This window comes from Saccostrea echinata, unplaced genomic scaffold, assembly GCF_033153115.1.
Source record: "Saccostrea echinata isolate AGI-Se365-2 ecotype Australia unplaced genomic scaffold, CSIRO_AGI_Sech_v1 ptg000058l, whole genome shotgun sequence".
Taxonomy (NCBI): domain Eukaryota; kingdom Metazoa; phylum Mollusca; class Bivalvia; order Ostreida; family Ostreidae; genus Saccostrea; species Saccostrea echinata.
The window spans coordinates 2,500,708-2,519,835 of record NW_026889807.1 but is presented as its reverse complement, the minus strand read 5'-3'; the positions used below and the strand labels follow the sequence as shown (position 1 = coordinate 2,519,835).

At 33.4% G+C, this 19,128-nt stretch overlaps 1 protein-coding gene across 1 annotated transcript; it reads left to right on the top strand.

The window, feature by feature from the left end:
• The first annotated feature begins 1,043 nt into the window (after positions 1 to 1,043).
• LOC133174694 (asialoglycoprotein receptor 2-like) lies at positions 1,044 to 6,703 on the top strand. Its single transcript, XM_061309777.1, has 4 exons — positions 1,044 to 1,146; positions 6,039 to 6,139; positions 6,275 to 6,362; positions 6,444 to 6,703. Exons 1-4 carry the CDS (start codon positions 1,080 to 1,082, stop codon positions 6,662 to 6,664), a joined length of 477 nt encoding a protein of 158 aa, XP_061165761.1. The 5' UTR covers positions 1,044 to 1,079; the 3' UTR covers positions 6,665 to 6,703.
• The last annotated feature ends 12,425 nt before the right edge of the window (positions 6,704 to 19,128 follow it).

Sequence of the window (19,128 nt, the reverse complement as noted above, 5' to 3'; positions counted from 1 at the left end):
CTTGCCTCTGAAATCCCAAGTGGAAATAAATTGTTTTATTAAAAATTTAGGCTTTAAACATTAACGAATGACACGAAACAATAAAATATTCACTATTTGCGATAAAACTTACACATTAATCAATGTTAATCTCTCTTATTAGCGATAAATCCATTATTTTTAAAATCGAAGCAGAAATGAAATCAAGTCGTCTGTTTGTAATTCGGGAATGGAATGCAGAATATCTAACGAAACGAAACTAGTTTTCCACTAAGAAATCATTGAAATTTTCGTTTTCTGACTAGCAATCCGCAAAATTAGCATGAAGTCAAATCGAAAATAATTCTGGTGACAAATTGAAATCATGACGATTTTGATTAATAAACATTGATGCATACTGAATAAAGTGGATTTTAGGATTTCTTGTGACTTTTATAGCCCATGCAACACGTAGGTACCCAAGAATTACTTGTTTGCAGTTTATTTCACGCATTATATTTCCGCCCAAAATCTCAGGCGGAACGAGCTCGTTAGAAAATGGCTTTTGGATGTAAGAGTCCGAGGTATATAAGGAGCGTAGGGACGTTAACCGAGACTCTTACTTGTTGGAGTACATGCACCTACTTCTACATTGAACCTCGCTTAATACAGTCTAATCCGATGGACCGATCTCCACGTCGCACAGCGGATTCGAACCCACGACGTAAGGATCAACTCCATACGCTGCGACTCTACAGCAAACGCTGTACTCACTGCTCCACGCGGGCAACAAAATCCCAATAAAATTCGGTTAAAATAGAGTAAATAAACTTGCTATTAAGTGTTCTTGTCTGTGTTGTTAACAAAAATTAAATAAATCACAATATTTGTTCTCAACGCATGTGTTACACCACTAGAAAAGACTAGACTTTTTATCACCAACACTTAACAGGAGGCAGATGGAAGTAAGAGCTGCTATTAATGACACTTTGCAAAGAGTTGTGAATGCAAATTAGAATATAAACAATGTTTTCAGCATTTATCCTACGGCAAATCAAATTAGATAATACTGTATGGTGTACATATACACTGTAATTATTACACAGCTCGTTTCAGCCACTATGCAGACGAAATGGTTAACTATCTTCATTATCTCTGGACTGATAACCATTGTTAACACAAAGCGAGGTAAGGTCTTATTTAATATAGAAATTTATTTATTGCTATTACATGTGTATTAACATCTTTTTCAAACAAATAAATTGTAAATATTTCACACTTATTGTACAAGATTAGAAAGAAAAAAATATAGCGCCTTAATGAATCATGAATCTAAACGCCATTTTTTGCCAAATGTTATTAGTCCCCTACCGGTGAAACCGGAGGGAACTATAGGTGTCCTCTGATTCTGTCCGTCCGTCTGTCTGTCTGTCTGTCTAGCTGTCCCTCTGTCTGTGTGTCAGTCTGTCCCACTTGGTTTTCCGCACTTTTTTTTCTAAACGCTTGCAGATATTGACCTGATTTTATGTATGTTAGTATATCTTGATAAGGTTCAGATCAAGTTTGCATTTCGTTCCGCTTCAATAATTTTTGACGGAATTACGACCTGTTCAATTTTTCAGGGTTTTCTGCATTTTTTTCTGAACGCTTACAGATATTGAGCTGATTTTTAGTATGTGACTTTACCTTGATGAGATATAGATCAAGTTTGCATTTCGCTCCGCTTCATTGTTATTTGGCGTAATTATGGCATTTTCAATTTTAAATGGGAACCAGATTACACTTGCGGGTAGGGGACTTGTATTGCTCATGCAATACACTCAGAATTGTTTTTGTGCTTTTAACGGATTGCATTCCAAAAAAAGGTTAATTTAACTTTCTTCACTTCAAAATGATCTCTCTTAAGGCTTTTGTGTTTTTTTTTCTTTTGTAATGCATTTCTTTTTTTCTTCTGCTCTTTCTTTTCCTTTACATGTAGCTTTATTTTTCTTTTTATGTCGCTCAATGTTTGAAAATACACTGGTCAAGTTGTTCAAGGCTTTATTATATTATTAATATATTATTCTAGTTATTTAGCTGTTTGTTTTGATATTAGATATACTTTTACTCCATTTTTGTAGGAATGCCAATTATCATATAATACTTTGTAACAGGTTATTTGTAAATATTTTCGACCAAGTAGCCGGTTAATGGATGGAACAGAAATTATTTTTAATTTTATTAAACAATTTACATTATAAAAATTCCTTAAAACGCAATTTGATTGAAGAAGAAAAAACTTCACTACGATAATCCAAATCCATTACCCTACATTAACATTAATTTCTCCTCTCCACCGTCACGGTAGCTCAATCAGCAGAATGCTCGCTCCGTAATCTGAAGGTCGTGTGTTCGAATAATGGCCTAAGTCGACTAAGTCGATAAAAAACCTTAAAAACCAAGGCCACATGCCACGGTAGGCGTTGGCACACTTAAGAAACTTAACTGCGCAATGCTCCGGAGTACCGAGGACTATTATCTTAAAAGAGAGAAATATGTATCATTTCAAAAAGACATTTTTGCAAAAAAAAATAAATACAAGTAAATAAATAACCGTTCATATTTTTTTTTTTTGGTAACCGCTTACGATCTTTCCGACCGTTTAGTTGGTTAAGATTACATTGCTGCCATGCCCCGTTTTTTGCAATTGTTATGAAGTAACTTTCATTATATTTTTCTTATATCTTTTAGTCCCCTACGAAGGGGCTACAGATTTCCCCTCTTCTGTTTGTCTCTCTTGTTTGTCCGTCTGTCTATCCGTCTGACCCTCCGTCTGTCTGTAAGTCTGTTTCACTTGGTGTTCCGCATTATTTCTAAACTTTTCCTGATATTAGGATGATTTTTGGTATGCGCATGAACCGTAATGTATTACAGATCAAGTTTAATTGCATTTTGTTCCGCTTCGATGATTTTCAAATGATTAACAGCCGTTTTAATTTTTACTGGGTCCAGATTACATTTGCCGGTAGGGAACTAGTATTGCTGATGCAATGCTCTCAGAATACTTGTTACAAATAGATATGCTTCTTTTCAATAAAACGTAAGTGTTAACATCTTTAATTTCTAGATTACGTCTAGAAATATCTTTGGTCCCTAATCTAAAATGTTGTAATTAGCTATTAATTTAAAGCTTTTTGTCCGAAAGATTAGTCCTCTTCTTTGAGGACGTCCCGATAATTGAAAGTTGTAGGTATTAGGTACAGTCTAATGATATCCATTTCAAGGTTTAAGTAACATGCCAGATATTTCACCTTTTTGTTGCATTAGAGGTCTAAGGGTACCCCTTGTCTTACTCTTTTAAAATGTTTACTTACCTAGGTTTTTCATGTATACATGGAAGATGATAACTTCTTCATATTCAATATAAGTTCAAACATGGTCCATCCAACCACTATGCATAGTTGTAATATTTTAAAAATCCTCTTGATATACAGTAAACAATATAAACTAGAAAAAAATCAAATCTGTGTTTTATACAAAATCAATACAACAATTAAACCACACTATTGTGATATCGAGATAGTGTTAGAAAAAGAATGTAAAAAAAATATTGAATACAATATATTAATTCAGAGATATGTTATTCAAACTTTTTATATAATTTTCGGTTTCGGCTTTAATATGCATCCTATTGTTCTATTAACTTACACTAAGATATTATCTTATTACATGTATAAAGCTGTTCCTTTTTTTCAAAAAAAAAAAAAATTGCTCGAATACATATTATGAAAATTAGTTATTTGAATCTCCTATTTTGTTGTACATTCTCTGAAAATTTTATGAAATTCTCATTGTTTCTTTATTTGTTTTTTTTTCTGTTTTTTTTTTTTTTTTTTTTTTTTTTTTGTTTTGTTTTTTTTTTTTTTTGTTTGATTTGTTTTGTTTTGTTTTGTTATTTTTTTGTTTTTGTTTTTTGTTTTCTTTTTGTTTTTTTGTTTTTGTTTTTGTTTTTTTTATTTATTTTGTTTTTGTTTTTGTTTTTGCTTTTTTTTTTTTTTTTTTTTTTTTGTTGAGCGACTTTTAATTTATAGCGTAACTTTTTTTTGTTCAATTTATAGCGCAACTTTTTTTGTTCAATTTATAGCGCAACTTTTTTTGTTTAGCAACTTTTCAATTTATAGCGCAACTTGCTCGACCTGGTAAGCAAATTAGATAAAATCTGAAGCTATCAGCAGGCGCGGATTTAGGAATTTTTTTCGGGGGGGGGGGGGGGGTTCCATCCCAGTAAAAAAAAAACCAATCAGAATTTTCTTCATAAGTAAAAAAAAAAGAAAGAAAAAAAAAAGAAAAAAAAATTCCAAACGTAAAAAATACCTATTTTATGGTGATAGTGGTGGGGTTCATTTTCTAGGGGGTCCAATGTAATTTTTTATTTGCTTCAGTATATATTTAAATGACTGCAAATCCCCCCCCCCTTCGCCCCCCAGATCTGCGCATGAACAGTATTGTAAGCCGTTACTTATAGAAGGTTTGTCTTCGTTTTTTTGCTTTAGGCTTCATAGTATATTGTACCTGAGTAGTTCTTAAATTGTGATATAGATATACATGTATTTTAAAAAATAAAGTTTAAATCTTTGATGTAACAGCTGTTATTGCAGTTGTTTATCTAATGACAGTTTATCCGTGAAACAATTTTTTTTTTTTTTTGAATACGTCAAGGGAAAAAATACTCATGCAGTTAACACTTGTTCAGTGGTTCCATATCTTTTTGTGACACTGTTGTGGTCTCAATGTGATGTTAAATAAAGTTAACGCCTTCTAACGCTTTCGATTTTCCAACATTTAAATCGTAATTTTTTTTCGATTTGTGATAACTTCAGTTTGTTGTATTGAAGAGTTAAGAAAATAATCGCAGATTTTTTACTCATTGTGACGTCTTAATCAAATATGCACAAGAAAGCCGTCCAAATCATAAAAATTGCATACCTAGTTTTAACGACGTCAGCAAATCCGCGACCTACGTTAAACTGGTAATGCAGGATATGTTTGATTGATTGTTTTAGAAGATTTTTTCAAATAATGTACAAAAAATCATTATTTTTTTTAAAGACATACTCTTAAAATTGCATCGGTGTGTGCAACTAAATTGAGTAACTTACGTTAGCAAGTTATGAAAATTTGTTTGCACATCATTACAGTTATTGGACTAGATCTTTCAAAAAATTATATTTCAATGCTTATATTTACATTTTTTTTCTAAATCACGTCCTTACCTGCAAATGTGATTTATATTACAAAATCTTTGTTTTATCCTTTGGGTTAGTTACAATTATTGGAAGAACCATTCAAACAGCTTTTTCAATGTGAGCGTGGATTTTGATGTTCACTTATGACGTTGCACTTGCACTGTGTTCAACGTTTGTTACGTCAACATGAAATCCTTAACCTTTTGTCCTCCCCATCCGTGTTAAGGTGTACTGAATGCTGAAGTTTTCCACACATTTTAAAAGCAAATTACCCGAGGAATGTCAATATTACATAGTAACTACAGACTGAATATTCGTTGTACGTCTTTTAAACTGTGTTTGGTACATGAACCATCATTTTTCGAAAAAATGTTTTACAATTTCAAGTCTCCAACGTACTAAAAATATGTTTATTACGGAAGCGTATTAGTGCCATTTTGACACTTTTTATTTTTTAATTTCCACACTTTAATCTGTAAAATTTACACTTTAATGTGTAAATGTTAACTTCAATCTGTAAAGTTTACAGATTAAAGTGTAATATTTACACATTAATCTGTAAATTTTACCATTTAATATGTAAAATGTATACTTTAATCTGTAAAATGTACACTTTAATCTGTAAAATTTACACTTTAATCTGTAAATTTAACACTTTAATGTGCAAAATTTACACTTTAATCTGTAAATTGTTCACATTAAAGTGTAAAATTTACAGATTAAAGTGTAAATTTTACAGATTAAAGTGAAAATTTCACAGATTAAAGTGTGAAAAATGAAAAATAAAAAAGTGTCCAAGTGACACTAATACGCTTCCGTAGTTTATATACATATGCATATGTCTTTTTTTTTCAGCGTGCATATTCAATTCAACTGCATGTGAAAAGGGATGGGTTCAGTTTGAGAGAAGCTGCTATCAGTTTTTAAACAAAGCTGTCATTTTAAAAGAAGCAGTTGTAGGTAGAACTTAAGAGAGCAAAACATAATCTGAAAAGAATTGTTCATTTCGAAGAGGTTTTATTTCACAGCGATGCATCATAACGTTTTGTCGATTTAATGTGTATACTATTTTTTCTTCCTGACTGGAACAGAACTATTGCAACAGAGTTGGTGCACACCTTCTTGAAATAAAAAGTTCACAGGAAGAAAAATGGGTTGATCTGCAGCTTAAGATACGAGGTACATTTCGTTAAAAACAGTTTCTACCCGTCGGCTAAAATAGTTCATTTTATTATTTTTTTCAAACGTCTGTATTATTAGGTTTTCAATATGTTTGGATTGGATTGACGGATATTCTCAAGGAAAATGACTTTGTCTTCATCTCAACGGGGGGAAAACCGACATTTTCGAATTGGGGCAAAAACGAACCCAACAATGCTGGAAAGACAGAGCACTGTGTTGAGAAGTTGGCAGGATCAAGATGGAATGATAGAAGCTGCGACGTCAAATTTCCATTTGTCTGTGAGCGAAATTCTGAATAGGATATGTGCCATATATCTTGTGAATAAAATTTCAGTTTTTCTTTTGTTCTGTTTCAAATTAGAAATAAACACTCATGAGAATAATACATCAACAAATAAATATGAACAACATGCACAAAAATATACAAAAAAGTATTTTATAACCTTACTTGAAAAAGTCCAAATAAATACACTTAAGTGCTCTTCATACATGTATTTCGATATGCAATAACAGGATGAAGATAACGAACATTGATCGATGTCATAAAAGTCTACAGACAATACGTATTTGTGAGCAGGGCATAAAACACGGACCCCTGGAAATTCCAGAGGTGGGATCAGGTGTCTAAGGAGAGTAAGCATCCCCTATTGACCGGTCACACCCGCAGTGAGCCCTATGTATAGATCATGCACAACAGATTTCCCGTCTTATATAACTGCAACACGTTTCATATCTTAAAATTATCCAATTTATTTATTTTCTGCCTATGTCATATAACGGTGGTCCTAAATAAGAATATGAGATTTTACCTTTTCCCATAGCCAAGGTACAATAGAGAGACTCAGCAGTCAATCTGTTCTTGAAATTAAGTCGTCTAATTTGCAGAACACAGTATGGATGATTCTCTGTAAGGCTGTTTTTCGGCCTTAGATGAAATCAATAAAAAATGTGATTTAGTCAACTCATTGCCTCTACTTATGATTTGGTGTTTATTTTTCAACATCGATCACAATAGTTAAGTAATAAAGAGATAAAATATGGCTGTAAAATAAGGAAAAGGTGAGGGTAGGTCTACTTAAATCATGTTTAAATGCGTCTCTTTAAATTTGACTGTTCGAAATTTATTTTATTTAAAAAAAATCTAAGCAAATGTTTTATTGAAGGATAAGATTATTTTGTTTAACATAAATAATGTTGTTGTCAGGTTTTGTAAAAATTGAATGCAAATCGTTACAACATGCACACCGCAAGGTGCTAATAAATGTTAAAATATCATTTATTTTGATTAGATGTATATTGTATAAAGTGTACATTGTTATTGTGCGTTTTTAAAGATGTTTCACTTATTTTTCGCATTTCAAGCATATATAAGAAATTTAGTATGGAAGAGTTTATTTCAAGATTGAACTATTAATATAAATGATGTATATAAAATGCTGAACACATTTTAAATGAGTTTGCTAATGACTGAATAAACATTAATAAAAACGATATTCATTAACATGCGGGAAGAAAATATAAAGTCCTATCTGACTTATCAATAAGCAGTCAGTGTAGAAATATTAAGAATAATACTGGAATATTAAGTGAAAGAAAATCGTAAAATTGCTTTGCTTTTATTTAATCACTAGCGTAAAATATTTATAGAATTAATTGAAAGAAAATTGCTATTTAAGCAATAATTTACAAATGCGATACATATTAAAGACAAGACCTTTGCGTCTTACTCCTCCACGGACATAAAATACATCGATCCTGTGTCACTCATCTGGAGAAAATATGTGTTCCTCTGAAAGGTCGAGGTTAAAATTATATCATGACGTATTTTTTTTTCATGTAAGTTATTCCATATCTATTAAAATTAATTACACTACTATAAATAGTTAATACCACAATAAAACAAACGTGTACCTTTCCACTGCGGCTTCTGTCAACTCTATTGCATAATCTAATTCATAAGTACTAAAAAAATAAATATATCTAAAGAAGTAAAACTGCATTAAGCAATAAAGATTCATACCATACAGATGGTAAAAAATGTTTCTATATTTATAGATGTCAATTTAGTGACACTTGTAATAATGTGTATAACAAGATTTTCTGAACGGTAGGTTCATGACATTTAGTTTTGCAGTTCTTTGATTCTTGAATTTTCAGAAAATAATCAATATTTTTCGAGTGAAAATCGTATGAGTTCTAATACATGTGGTTCTCACTATGTCAACTGGTAATTGTAGCCAAACTGAAAGTTTAAAATATAAAAAAAAAATCGAAATAAAGGTGGTTATGACATGTGTAGGAATTACCAAACGCACTAACCCTCTTAAGTTTCTACATTGTCCTAATGCTAATATGGATCAATAGTTCGTCACATTGAGACTATATATCATATTTAATACAACAGAATCAATATCCAAAAAACAATTATCGATAGATTTGATTATTAATTTGATAATTCACGCAATCTTTGAGAAAAAAAATATTACTTGTAATTTTGCAATCGCTTTAGGCCGGAAAACAATTTTATAGACCTTTTCTCTTTTATAAAAATTAAAACAAAAAAAAAAAGAAAAAGAAAAAATAGTGAAAATCAATTTTTTTTTATCATTATCCCAGAATGACAGCAGTTGCTTAAATTAATGCATATGTGCCATATCTATATTTTGTGCAACTTACTTTAGTTTTCATTTTTTCTGAAGTTTACAGGTTTCTTTTAAATGAGGATTATTTCAGCAATAAGATTGTCAAAATCAGAATTCCATTCTAATATTACAAAAGAAAACTTGAGCACTTCCTTATTAGCGAGCGTTATTTTAAACTTAAAGATATAATCAAAATAAAGTTACGTTAAAGGAGCGAGGAAGTTTCAATAATGGCGATGGTGTGGAAAACTTTTTTCTTGTCCAGTTTGTTGTTAACGAGTTCTCAGTATATACATTCGAATGAAAAAGATCAGTGCAACAGTAATGCAAACGTATTGTAACGAAACCGAGGGTATAAGGTTATTACTTAATCAGTTAATCGTGGGCCGCTGTTGGTTACTGGTAACTGGTCAAGGTTGAAATGGTTATCCACAAAGTTTATATACAATCGGAATAATGACCAATTTTTGGTCCACTGAATAATTGGCGAAATGACCAATTTTTAGTTCACTATAATATCTGCACTAGAACCGTGACGAATAACACGTTGTAAAGTTTATGATATTTATTAAGACGATCAAATGGTTCAATTATAAGCACAATGATAAACCTGGTAGGTACAACGTTATTTGGTTAATACAAAGATGACGAACCAATGGTCAATCCAGGACGTTTCTACTCTGAATGACTCTTCATTAATGATTTCGTATACATAGACTTGGTACTGTTTGTACATACCACTGTCTTACACCTGAAGTATACGGAGTCGCTACCCACTGCAGACTGACTTCTAAACACAAAACAGCTGTCTTTTATAGACAAAAGTTGTTATGATGACGTATAAACGTCAGATACCAATAACGTCACAATCAATATCTAATTTGTAAGTTAGCGGGTTTTGACCACTAAAATTACTTAATAACGTTGTACCTATATAGAACATATACAACATAACGCTTTGTAATTACAATACATAAATCAAATTGATAAAGTTCAAATAATAAATCATTGTTCAATTCTTTCGTTCATTGTTCATTGACATATATTTTAGTAGTTTATATACATCGGGTTCAGGGTCCGTTTATTCAGAACTTGTCAACAACAGTTAATCCGAATTTCACAGGTAAACTTATCGGAACGTAACAATACCCCCCTCTTAAGTCGAAACGTCCTCGTTTCGGGGTGCTTAGTCAATCAAGAATTTTTTTTATATCTTTTAGAGATGCACGTTACAGAGATAGATTCTCATCTGCTTCACAACGGAACAGCTTCATCTGGTCATGATGCACATATTTTGGTTTCTCGGCTTTAGACTTTTTCACTTTGTATATCAAATCGGACACAGCACGTAACACTACATAGGGTCCATTCCAATGAACCTGAAGTTTGGGACATCTTCCTTTGGTCCTTGATTTTGATGCAATCCACACATGTTGTCCTGGGGTGTACTGAATCTGGTTTGCCTTGGTGTCATATTTTCGTTTCTGGTTCTCGTTCGCGAGTATCATTTTTCTGCTGGCTTTCTCATGGATGTCCTCTAAGTTGGTTTTCATCTTGTCGACGAACTTATGGCAGATTTCAGGACAAGTTTCCCATAGATTGTGACCATAAACAAGGTCAATAGGTACTTTTATCTCTGTTCCAGAGTTTAATCTTGCTGGACTGTATCCTGTGGTCTCTTGAACTGATGATCGGTAGGCAAGCATCAGAAATGGCAAAACTTCGTCCCAATTCTTTTGGTTAGGTTGTACATACTTGCTTATCATATCTTCTAGCGTTCGATTGAATCTCTCTAGTAGGTCATCACTCTTCAGATTGAATGGGGTTTTTCTTCTTTTCTTTATTTGTAACATCTTACACAAGTCTTGAAACAACTTCGACTCAAACTGTTTGCCTTGGCCAGTATGAACCTGGAGTGGGACTCCATACCTTGAAATAAATTCATCTACAAAAACCTTTGCAATGGTTATTGCCTCTTGGTTTTTGACCGGATAAGTTTTTATCCATCTGGTGAAATAATCCGAAATGATAACAACATACTTGTTACCCTTCTTGGTCCGTGGTAAAGGACCAAGGATGTCAATGGCCACTCGTTCCAGTGGTTTCCTAACTAAATACTGACCCAGTTTTCCTCTGGCTGCACTTGCTGTATTCTTCCTTGCTTCACAAAAGGTACAACCTCTGATATGCTTCTCAACATCGTTTTTGTAAGATGCCCAGTAGAACCTTTCTCTTATTTTCTCGGTAGTTTTGGAGATTCCCAAATGTCCACCCGTAGGGTCGTCATGTACCAACTTAAGTATTTCTTTAACACATGCTTTTGGTACCACCATCTGGTAAAAGATTTGTTCATTTTCTTCCCATGTCCTGAAGAGTACTCCATTTCTTAATATCAGCCGGTTCCATTGTGACCAATATGTCTTAAGCTCTGTTGGTTCCTTTGCTATTTTCTGCCATGTTGGTCTGTTGTCCTCTGTCTTCCACTTTATTATTTTGGCTAATATTGGATCTGAATTGTGCTCCTTTTGTAGGTCTTCTTTCGTCTTTGTCATGTACCAAATTCGAGTGTCTGTTTGGTCTTCTTTTAACTTTATTACTAGATTATCATCGTCCTCTTTGGTCTGGTCGTTTGTCTCCTTCTTATCACAGTAGTTACAAGGTGCACATGGTCGATGATTTAGTCCATCACTATTATCAGGTAGTAAAGCTCCTTGTACGGAAATTTGGAACACATGACTTTGTTGAATGTTAAGGTTACATGATAATTTCTTGTTTCCCAAGGTAAGAGTTCCTTCACCCAAATTTAACTGACAGTTATGCTCTTTAAGAAAATCAAAACCCAAGATCATCTGTGCTTCAACGTCAGCGACAGCCACTCTATGTTGTATAATTTCCCCATTGACACGAATCTGAAGTATTGTCTGACCTTCTGGTACCACTAGTTCACCGTTTGCCATTCGTAAGTTATTATGATTTGGCGATAATTTAGGTCTTACACATCTATCTATCTCGTAATATTTCTTTGGGTGAATAACTGTAATAGCTGAGCCAGTGTCAATAATACAGTTAATTTTAACTTTGTTAACGAACACATCAATTGTTAATGAGTTATTATTAATATTGGAACCCTTTATTTCAAAAACATGTGGCCCTTTCTGTTGTGTAGTTGACGTTAGGCCGCCGACGTCAACTACAGTGCGTTTCCCTGGTTCTCAGGTTCTTTGGTCGTCACGTTTTCCGCGTAATCTGGTTTTCTTTGGTTTCTGTGTTTTTCGTCTTTGAGGTGTCGTTGTAGCAATCTGCATTCACTTTTGACGTGACCATCTTTCTTGCAGTAGAAACAGGGACTTTTCTTGTAAAATTTCTTATCTTTGTTTTGACTGATCATAGCTACTTGATGTGTATAATCCTCGTTTCCGTCTATGTACATTGGTTCCTCTCTCTGCATACGTACTGCAACTTTATTTCGTCTCCCCCTTGCTTGTTGAAAGGCCTCAAATTCCAATGCCAGTCGCACTGCATCTTCTAGGTTTTTAGGTCTTCCTTGAAACACTGCCCATTCCATTTCTTGGTCATTTAAACTTTCGATGAACGAATCTTTGGTTATTTGGTCACGGAAACCTAAAGGTGCGTTTGGATATGACATCCTTACAAGTCGTTTTATGTCTTGCATTAATTCTGTGATAGTTTCGTTTCTCTTCCGTATTCGACTCTTAAGTTGTGCTTTGTGGATCTCTGTTTGATTTTCTGGGTCAAATCTCGCTGAAAGTGCGGAAACAAGGTGGCGAAAATTATATCGATATTCTGGTCGTAGATCACTCAACACGCTTAATGCCGGGCCGCGTAGACTGGTAGCCAACTCTAATGCCTTTGTTTCCTCATCCCAGTAGTTTAATTGGGCGATCATGTCAAAATGAACTATGTAGTCGTTCCAGTTCATGGCACCATCAAATGTTGCTGGTTTTCTCCCTTTTGGTTCTGGTGTTCGCCTGAATCTGTGTTCATGGACTTGTCTTGTGTGACCATAATTTGGTACATCGTACTCAAAGCTGCGCATGGTCGGCTGAAATTCGTTGGTTCTAGCGTTGTTAGTAAAGCTGCGTGATACCATCGGGTTTGCATGGTTTGTCCAACTTGTTCTTGAATCTTCATAATTACGAGATTCGTCATATGAATTTTGTAGAGATGTATATCTATGTGGTCGATGTTCGTTCCGTATTTGGTCCTCTTCAGACGTGGTATTGGTACAGAATCGCACACTGTTTTGGTCTACATGTTGGCTGTCAGCACATGTTGGTCTCACTTGATTTTGTAATAAATTCATTTGCGACTTCAAAGTTTTTAATTCATTTAGAATTGTTTGTAAACTGTCTTGTGTACATGAATTTATTCCGCTGCCATCTCCTATTTGGTCGTTGTTATTAACCCGCAAAAGCACTTCTCTGCTTGGAGTACCTTCGATAAATTGATGCTCTTGTGGTCCTGAAATATGGTCATTTTCCTCCATAACTTCGTCGTTCCTCGACATCTTTATATTTTTTTTTAAGTTTCACAATTTTCTTGAACAGCGTATCCCACCGCTGCCACCAATGTAACGAAACCGAGGGTATAAGGTTATTACTTAATCAGTTAATCGTGGGCCGCTGTTGGTTACTGGTAACTGGTCAAGGTTGAAATGGTTATCCACAAAGTTTATATACAATCGGAATAATGACCAATTTTTGGTCCACTGAATAATTGGCGAAATGACCAATTTTTAGTTCACTATAATATCTGCACTAGAACCGTGACGAATAACACGTTGTAAAGTTTATGATATTTATTAAGACGATCAAATGGTTCAATTATAAGCACAATGATAAACCTGGTAGGTACAACGTTATTTGGTTAATACAAAGATGACGAACCAATGGTCAATCCAGGACGTTTCTACTCTGAATGACTCTTCATTAATGATTTCGTATACATAGACTTGGTACTGTTTGTACATACCACTGTCTTACACCTGAAGTATACGGAGTCGCTACCCACTGCAGACTGACTTCTAAACACAAAACAGCTGTCTTTTATAGACAAAAGTTGTTATGATGACGTATAAACGTCAGATACCAATAACGTCACAATCAATATCTAATTTGTAAGTTAGCGGGTTTTGACCACTAAAATTACTTAATAACGTTGTACCTATATAGAACATATACAACATAACGCTTTGTAATTACAATACATAAATCAAATTGATAAAGTTCAAATAATAAATCATTGTTCAATTCTTTCGTTCATTGTTCATTGACATATATTTTAGTAGTTTATATACATCGGGTTCAGGGTCCGTTTATTCAGAACTTGTCAACAACAGTTAATCCGAATTTCACAGGTAAACTTATCGGAACGTAACAGTATCGAAAGAGATTGAAGCTTTTCTTACCCAGCATACAAAGCTTCAGCGTGAAGTAGATCAACTGGTAAAGGATAACACGGAAATAAGAGTTTTGATGACCAACCTGTCGTCAACAAGTATGTATCAAAGTGATATTTTACTTCAATTGGGAATCTTCTTGCTAGGAATAAGTACACCAAATGTAACACTTTTGATTCTAAAACAAATCTTAGTAGCTCACATAAACTTAAAGCCCCTGTAGACTTTTCTGACCATTTTGTCCCATGTCCGTTCAGCCGTAATTTTACTTTTCTTTTACAATTTAAACCTCTTATACGAAACAAATAAACTTGCCTCAAAGCATTTTTGGGTGAAGATAATTTAAAGTTGTTCAAACAAAGAGCCACGGCTTTTCTGAAAAAAAATGAAGATAAAAAAGAAAATTTGGTGACATCTCCAAAACATTTTTTTTTTTTTTTGAGAACCATTGGGTCAGAGAAGCCAACAACTTCGAAAAGTGTTCAGAAAAAGTAGCAAATTCAAGTTTGGTCATATCATGACTCCCATTGTAGAACTGGGTCACAATAGGAAAACAAATCTTTACATGGGAAATATATCGAAGAAAGTTCAATCAGTTCTCCTCAAAAACAACAGGGCAATGGACTTTTGCGAGAAGGGTTGACTTTTACAGTCGACGGCTTACTTTTTTACTAGGACAATATACGGAAGCTCTTTTGCGACGTAAATATTTAGCTGAACAATTAATTAAAAGGTAATAATGGGCATTTTCAAAGCACATATTACGTTGTCTACGGAGAGAACTGCAACCACTCTATCATCTTTCCTCTCCCTTTCCACCTTGACCAATTCCTGTCGAGTTTTCCTTTCGAAATGTTTTTTTTCCTTCCTTATCTAATTTCTTCAGCAAATGAGATTGAAAGGAGATACTACCCCTTATGAATAACATATTTTAACTAATGTTATTCTGTCTACCATCATTCTCAAGTATTGTTTGTATACAGGTAAATCATTTAAGTGACCCTAACACCATACCTATAACCACTATTTATGTTTTTTTTTTATCTATTATCAATTTCGTACCTCCGTAAATAACACAGGTTTAAATGTCAAAGTAAGCCGTCGACTGTAAAAGTCAGCGCTTCTCACAAAAGTCCAGTAGTAAGTTATATTCATATAGGAGCATCCACAGGTAGTGTAGATTCAAGATTGTTCAAATCATTGCCTGGGGATGGGGCCACTTTAAAGGGTTAAAAATTTGGGTGGGAAAATGTTACAAATATTCAGTAAATAATTTCATTTTCAGAGAAACCGGTTCTTAATTAGTCAATGTTAGTGAAGAATTATTTAATTATAATTATCATAAATATTTATCAGGTATGCCGAGGTAGTGCTGACTTTTTATCAAACCAATAACTCAGGGTAGAGTGAAGTCACAAAAGGAAAGCATAGTTTTACATTGGGAAATATAGGATATTTTTCTCATTCAGGATTTTTTTTTTTAAATCCCTCTTATGAAACGAAAGGTTCATGATTAATAATTATAGTAAACAAGCATATTAAGATAGTACAGATCAGTATATATATATTATTATAACAGTAACTTGATCCGAAGAGCCGTATCACGTCGAGTTGACAGGCGCGGATCATCAGATCAAACGAGACGCGGAGCGTCGAGTTTGATCTGATGATCCGCGCCTGTCAACGAGACGTGATACGGCTCTTCGGATCAAGTTACTGTTATAAGGATAAATTTATTATATACCCCTCTAAAGTTAGCAAACTATTATAAAAGAAAACTTTTGGGATCAATTACATAACTTTTATCCATTTAACAAACCATTTTGTCAGGGAACTTTTTGATACGCGAGAATAAAAACGTTATTTATCTGTGTACTACGTCATCAGTTTCAGAGAGGGGTGATATGGATTCAGAAAACCACAGTGTGGTGATCCGGAACATCAGATCACACCGTCACGTGATTGCATAAATTCAACAGTAAAACTGAGTGACAAACAGTTGCGTATATATATATATATATATATATATATATATATATATATATATATATATATATATATATATATATATATATATATATATATATATATATATATTAACAAGTCATGGCCCATGGAAGTTGATTTGGGCAACAACTTGAAAAAGACGATAAGGGTAACCTAACTAAAAAGCTTTATGATAAAAGTGATGACTTCAACTGTTCAATCGTCAACTTCCCTTATTTGAAAAAACAACCTATCATTAGGTCAAATGCTGACTTACGTTTTCCATACTAATTTTTTGGTCATTATTTACACACATAATTGTCTACGGATTTTTTTTTTCATTTTTCTCGATTATGACAAGAAGAACACGGCGGGTGTGACCAGTTGGCAAGGGATGCTCAATCCTCCATGGCACCTGATCCCACCTCTAATGTTTTTGGAGGTTCCGTGTTTGCTCTGCTCCCAATTTGTATTGTTAAATAGACTTTGATCTTGAATATTGTTGTTTTTCTCCAAATTTCATTTAGAGCATCAGAGTAAACTATAGTACAATCTTTAAAACTTTTTTGATGAATAGATAAGGCATAATTAGTCTTTTTTTATGTTCAGTATTCTGGAGTAGTGAAGATTCATTTTTAATGACCCCCCCCCCCCTTCCCGTTAAGGTAGGATTAGGCTACAATAAGGTTTCAATCTTTACAGGATTAGAAGGTCTATACACAAATATTAACAAGCAAACTATTTCTGTTCCCATTAATGGACTTTGCGATGATACAGGGGCTTAAATTTGAGATAAATTTCAAAAAAGCATTTGTTAAGGATTTAGAATAGAAACTAAATCTTCTCAAAAATCTTCTCTAAAAAGAACAGAGTGGCCATTTTTTTCGGATTGATATTGAAGCATTTCAATGTTTTAAATTCAGTTTTAGGTTACCCCTGACCTTATGTTTAGTCACTAAATAGCGTCAAACCTTGTTTTTTCAACGAAAAACATAATTTTAGAACCTTCTTTGAAGGAAAATAGGTTCAAGACGACACAAGTGAGCATTGTGGCCGATGGGCTTCTTAATTTTTTCTTTAAGTTGGCCAAACGCCTTTGGATTGTTTCGAAATTTACAACAACGGACAAAGAAAGACCGGGATGTACAAAATATACCCATTTGGTGAATTTAGGAAAGCAGTTTACGTGATGTGTGATATGGAATTACAAGGCGGAGGTTATACGGTAATGTCCAGTAGCCTAATGGATCCTTAAATCATGAAAACGTATAGTATCTATTGTATTAAAAAAAGACATGTGCAGTAAAAATGTGACCTAAAACCAGAATAACTTAATCCTACTATATTCTTAAATATAATAATACATATAAGATCATTGTCTACCTTTAAACTATTATAAAATGGTTAACATGGCCCATCTTAAAACCGTAGACTGTACATAATACATATTCAAACCAAAATAGCACAAAATCTGAACAATCGCAAATTAATAGAAAAAAAGTATCTTTTGTAGTATACCATTCAATTGAAATCACATAATGCAAATATTGGCTTCCAAGCTCAAGAAAATATATAGTGCCTTTTATATACACACATGTAAATATTTAAAAAAATATAGTACTAAATGTATTCATTTGATAAATCATAAAATGATTACAAAGAAGGGACTATATCAATTACCTAAAATGTAATAAGGACAGACAAATAAAAATTATGATTGCATGATGAGTAATTTTTGTTTTAGAACAGGTAATCGTTCATAAGAGCACACCATTTGTGTGCAGTTATAAGTGAAATCCTTGAAATTTGAATGTTGTATGCTTTAGATTATACAACACAGACATAGAGAAAATCCCAACGTGAATTTCAACAACACCTGGGAAGAATATAAACGAGGCTTTGGGTATATTCGTGGAAATTATTGGCTTGGTAAGCAAACCAGAATCATCAACACATGTCATATACTTTGATTTTCTAAATGTATGCATATAAATGTACAGTTGATTTATTGTTTAGACTACTTTTTTCAATTATATGACAGAATAAAAATCTTTTTTTATTTCTATGAGTCTACAATATTTAACAGAGATATTTAAATTATACAGACCCTGAAATATACGTTTTTGAGCACGTTTCCTATTGGAGACTAAATGTAATGTTTCCTCGGCTCTGTTAAGGAAGGAGATCGGAAATGTGAGATTAGTTTCTTTGTAATATACACTGTATATTACTATAAAAATTTCTGTAACAGAGTCACTGAACACATATAGACAGGGTAATATATATAATAAATATATCCATGGTTAATCAGTTTGTACCATACCAATACAATTAAATTGCATGTGTCATCTGTGTGTTACATGTCTGGCATAAATTAGAATTGTTAAGCAAAATGTAGAGAATGGAGCTACCTATATTACATGTTTTTGGACACAAAAATTGATACACATTAAAAAGATTGATTGTTTTTTTACGTCCCGTTCGAGAATTTTTCACATATATAGAGACGTCACCATATACCGGTGAAGGCTTCAAATTTAGACCTTTACTCTGCACCCAGGGCCATTGAGCAGAGAAGGTTCTTTATCGTGCCAACGTCTATCATGATACTGGGCCTCGCTTTTTAAGGTCTCCTCCGAAGGACTCTCAACTTTCATTCCAAAGTGCCGAGCCCTTAGCGAAGGAACAGTTGCTACCTGTTTTTTATTGACTTTGT